Source organism: Sceloporus occidentalis, unplaced genomic scaffold, assembly GCF_023333645.1.
Source record: "Sceloporus occidentalis isolate IW3139 unplaced genomic scaffold, rSceOcc1.0.p SCAF_17, whole genome shotgun sequence".
Lineage (NCBI taxonomy): Eukaryota > Metazoa > Chordata > Lepidosauria > Squamata > Phrynosomatidae > Sceloporus > Sceloporus occidentalis.
The window spans coordinates 6,879,117-6,884,711 of record NW_028316997.1 but is presented as its reverse complement, the minus strand read 5'-3'; the positions used below and the strand labels follow the sequence as shown (position 1 = coordinate 6,884,711).

Sequence of the window (5,595 nt, the reverse complement as noted above, 5' to 3'; positions counted from 1 at the left end):
TACAAATATATGCTCACCCACAAGTACACACATGCATGCTCACACATATGTGTGTTGCAGGGTCTTACCAGGCCCCCTAGAGGCACAGGCCCCATTGCAGCTGCGACCCCTGTAGTTATGCCAGTGCTTACAGAAGCAAGTTCCCACTTTACTGAATAAGCTCCTTTACTATTGGTAGTATCTCTAACATGTGATGTACAGAAGCGTTTAATTTGCAGGGCCTTATGGTCAAGTATTGTAAACTCACATTTTGAAAACTATACAGTTTTCAAATAATTACTTTAAAATAGTCTCTTTATAAACTAGTGTATAATATCTAAACTACACAATCATATGCATTTGTTAGGTGATGCAAGATTATTTCAAAAAACTATTATTTTTACTATTATAAAAAAATCCCCAATTTGATTTTTAAGCTAGTGTCTCCTAAGGGTATCAGATTTAAAATATTTAGTGGAAAGGCCAACATAGTTTACAAGCCACCACACTTATTAATAGGCCTGACTCCTCTTTGCAATGTCAACTGTAACATGAATCCTTATCCTAAATCACAGTGTCTCAAATGTCAGCTGCCAGTAGCTGTCCTTCTCCTCTCCTGTATACATCTGAACACACAATGGAGAATTCGGAAGAAAATAATTTAAGTAAACTTCAATTATTAGAAGCCCCAACCACAGGGGATTCTTGTGCAGATGATGAGGATGTGAAGTCTGCAATCAAACCTCGATTTTCTCCACTTCCAAGACGACGCAGCTCTGTGTCTTCAGATGAGGGAGAATTGGAACCTCCAACTTCAGTGGCTAGAAAAGTGTCTTTTGCAGATGCATTCGGTTTTGATCTTGTTTCTGTCAAAGAATTTGATACTTGGGAAGTACCGACTATATCACAAAACCATACATTTGAGATAGAAAGTACACCAATAGAGGAATTCTTTCTTACCCCCAGTTTTGTATTACCTTCAAGTGATGGAATTATGGAAAAACTGTTCTCAAAAAAAGTACTGCTAGAATTAGTGGATTTCCTTCCAAAGACAACATGCATGAAAGGAATTATACGAGTTCTTAATATGTCTTATGAGAAACAAGTATATGTACGTATGTCGCTTGACAACTGGCAAAGCTATTATGATCTGCTAGCAGAATATGTTCCAGACTCTTGTAATGGTGACACTGATCAATTCTTCTTCAATATTTCATTAGTGGCACCTTATCAGAATGATGGAGCCAAAGTCGAATTCTGTATATGTTTTGAAACACCAGTTGGCACATTTTGGGATAATAATGATGGACAAAACTATATCTTGATATGTCACAAGAAAGAACAGATTGTGGAAACTAATAAAGTGGCTGAAGATTTTGCAGACAAATACAAGAAAAGTTGCTTAAAACCTTCATTAAGGTAAGACAGATATGTACACAGTAACAGGGGGAACATTATTGCTTGAAAAAAAAGAAAAAGTTTATTTGAAATAACTTACACAATATTGCCGAAACAAAAAGAATGGACAGTTAAAATATATTTTATTGTCCAGCCCCCCACTTTATTAATATGAAAATAATTGCAATTATACACTGTGCAAGTCTTGTTTTCATTTTTAAATGCTCAATCTTATTTGCAGAATTACTACTATATAGCATATCGTTACATTGAAATATTAAATTGGAATTTGAAAAATTCTCAAGTCTAAGATTTGCATCACAAATGACTGAAAAGATTTTGCAGCACATAATTGCCACACCAATTTGAATAAGATACTGCATTAAAATCTTATTTTAAAGTAGGGTATGGCAATCAGACTACACCTTGCAGCTGATGATGATAGGAGCTGCAATAAGAAATGCTTATTGCAAAAAATATGTTTTAAAACAGTATAATTTATTTTCTCAAGAGCACCATGCATACACCTAGGGAGGATCTAGATGTAGAAAATTAGGACAAACAGCACCCTTCCCAATGCTGTAACATACACATAATATACTCTGTGGGGCATCACCATTCAGAAACCTTCATATCTCCTGCAAAAAAAAAAACAAAACGGAACAGGAGCTTTTCTTCAGAGTATAAAGTATGAGCTTTATTTTTTTCAGGCATAAAATAGTAAGGAGTAATACTCACAACTGCATGAAGTATGTCATAGACCAGAGCTAGATGCAGTTGTAGTTGGTACAGTAGATAATGGATGACTATAGAGTGAGCCTATGTTTTTTTATTCTATAAATCATATATAAGTAAATTACATATAACTGTTTTACATCCTGAAAGTGACTCTCTTCTTGATCCACACCTCATATAAGATTTTGGATTATCTAAATTTTCAATAAATAAATCATGTAAACACCAACTGGCAAGCCCATCACTGAAGTCAAAATAATCAAATCATACACATTTTTTGGGCCAGAGATTTCTTTCGCCTGCTCATTTCCTGAAACAGGAAAAGTGTGTGCTCTTGATTAAGGGGAAGGACTAGCCACATACAGGAGCACGGCCAACCTCAGTTAGACTCCGAAGACCTGGGTGTGCAGGTATTGGTTGGAACATGAGCAGGAGTTGGTATTATCTGGGCAGGGAATAGGTAACCTTAACCCTACTCCTTTGCCCAGAGACTGAATATACTGACTCATAGCTGAGGCCAAAATATTAAAAACAGAGAATTTGGCTATAACAGTATTACAATGAAAATGTGATGGGTCAAGACTGTATAATTAGAGCATACCTCCTTTCAAAATTTCAAAGTGTGGTTAGAGGAGCTGCTAAGGGCAGTAACATTTTGTCTAACTTTATTACATGTTCATAACTATTTATGGAATTCAGTTATTAAATTAGAATAAGAATGTATTTAATTTACAAAAACTTTAAGGGCATTATTTACAGTGATACATTAACACATCCCAAACAAATAAGGAAGTGCTTAACCCCTTAAGGACCAGGCTGTGTTTTACCTTTTGTACCATTGGGACCGAGGCTGTTTTAACACTTTTGCGGTGTTCGAGTTTAGATGTAATTTTCTCTTCACTCATTTAGTGAACTCACACAAATTATATGTTGTTTTTTCAGGACAAGAAGGGCTTTCTTCAGATACCATTGTTTTAATCATATTATCTAATTTCCCATAAAAAAATACTAAAATATGATGAAAAATGTAAAAAAACCCCACATTTTCTGACTTTTATCCGAAAAATCTTTTACTCATCCAAAAAAGCTAATGAAAAAACCTACTAAATATATTCTACTATTGGTCCTGAGTTTAGAAATACCCAATGTTTTTATGTTTTTTTGCTTTTTTCTGCACGTTATGGAGCATTAAGTATAAGTAGCGTTTTGCTTTTTCAAAACCATTTTTTCCAAATCTGGTAATTCTTCCCCCCATGTGCCATTTCGGGTATATTTGAAGCCGGCCAATGCAATTTACCCCATCAAATCATATATTTTTGAAAACTAGACACCCCAAGGTATTTCAAATGCTAGTATTTTAACCCTTTCCATGCATGAGATTCTACCACCAGCCTTTGCCACACTTTGTGTTAGTATTTTTTTGGTATTTTTTTTTACACAAATTGTAATTTGGGTATACATTTATAGCTCCAGGTATACGTCACTATCAAACAACACCCTAATATGTGTTCAACAACATCTCTCGAGTACAGTGATACCACCCATGCATGGGTTTGACTGCTGTTTGGGGTTAAAAGGCCACATTTGGGAAGTGCGCTTTTTTCCCCCCTATTTTGGTCAGTCTGTGCCTATGCCCTATCTTTGAGCCTGGCCACTACAATTTACCTCATAAAACCATATATTTTTGAAAACTAGACACCCCAAGGTACTTAAAATGGTAGTATTTAACCCTTTCCATGCATCAGATTCTACCACCAGCCTTTGCCACACTTTGTGGTAGTATTTTTTTTTTCACACAAATTGTACTTTGGGTATAAATGTATAGCTCCAGGTATACGTCACTATCAAACAACACCCTAATATGTGTTCAGGAACATCTCCCGAGTTAAGTCATACCCCACATGTATGGGTTTGTCTGGTGTTTGGGGTTAAAATGCCACATTTTGGAAGTGCACTTTTTTCCCCCCCATTTCGGTCAGTCTGTGCCTATGCCCTATCTTTGAGCCCGGCCACTCCAATTTACCCCATCAAACCATTCATTTTTTTAAATTAGACACCCCTTGGGTATTTGAAATGCTTTTATTTAAATTTTTCCACGTCAGGATTTTTGGGAAGATACAGCGCTAATTTTAGCACTTGCTCATAATAATAAACTTTATTTTTTTATTTTACTCTTTTTGGACTTTTTTTTTTACATTTTGCTGGAACTGGATAGTTCCTCTAAAGCATAATACTTTTTAAATGTTACCATGTTTTTTTTAAGCTTTTTCTTTGTTTCCTTTTTTTTAAAAAATGTTTTACTAATCACATAGTGATTAGAAAGCTGGGCTCCATTGACTTGTATGGTTGAATTCAGTACCTGTATTCAACCTGCAAGTGGAGCCAGAGTTCTCTAGAGGGTCTGGAGACCATCTAGCGAACTTTTTCAACTTTATTTTTTTTTTCCAGGCCGCCGCCATCTTGCGGATGGCGAAGACTGCGTGCAGCTGCGGCTGTGACCGCTCTCCGGAGCGGTCACAGCCCACCCTGGGGTAAGTATTTGGTGTCACTGGATGCCTCCATTGAAGTTTAGGAGGTGATCGTTGATTGCCTCCTAAACGCTTTTAAAACGGGCGTCCGCTGCCATACAATGTATGGCGGATGTTGACGCCCCGGGGAGGGGCCAGACATGGCCCATCATGCCGATCTCAGTGTTGCTGAATGCCTCAACATCGAGGCATTACAGCAACACCGTTTAAGCTTAGAAAGTGATCGTTGATCACTTTCTAAGCTTGTTTAAGTCTGATGACGCGTCAGGCACGTCATAGGTCGTTAAGTGACCGTTTTGCATGACGTGCCTGACCCAGAAATGGACGTTAAGGGGTTAATCATAAGCAGCCTCAATGATTAAGCACTTACTTGTGCGAAACGCGGTAAGTGTCTAGCCTGTGTTTCCATTCTGTGCCTGTCTATGTACCCCTTGTTTTGATTTTGTGGTCTATGGACTCGTATACATTTTGATACATTTTACAATGGATGCTTCCTCTCTATTCCTTGGTGTCAGCTGGCGACCCATGATCATCTGAAGTAGCATTTACAGTGGATATAAAAAGTCTACACACCACTGTTAAAATGCCAGGTTCTTGTGATTTTAAAGAATGAGACAAAGAAATAAAATAAAAAAAACTCACAATAACCTGGTTGCATAAGTGTGCACACCCTTAAACTAATATTTTGGTGAAGTACCTTTTGATTTTATTACAGCAATCAGTCTTTTTGGGTAGGAGTCCATTAGCGTGGCACATCTTGACGTGGCAATATATGCCCACTCTTCTTTGCAAAAGGTCTCCAAAACTGTCAGATTGCGAAGACATCTCCTGTGCACAGCCCTCTTTAGATCACCCCACAGATGTTCAATTGGATTCAGGTCTGGGCTCTGGCTGGGCCATTCCAAAACGTTAATCCTCTTCTGGTGAAGCCATGCTTTTGTGGATTTGGATGTGT

The 5,595-nt window shown here is 37.4% G+C and overlaps 1 protein-coding gene across 1 annotated transcript; it reads left to right on the top strand.

Moving 5' to 3' along the window:
• The first annotated feature begins 616 nt into the window (after positions 1–616).
• On the top strand, positions 617–1,402 carry LOC149302791 (protein phosphatase 1 regulatory subunit 3A-like). The gene has a single exon (XM_089481986.1). The coding sequence runs from the start codon at positions 617–619 to the stop codon at positions 1,400–1,402; it is 786 nt and encodes a 261-aa protein (XP_089338112.1).
• Positions 1,403–5,595: the final 4,193 nt, after the last annotated feature.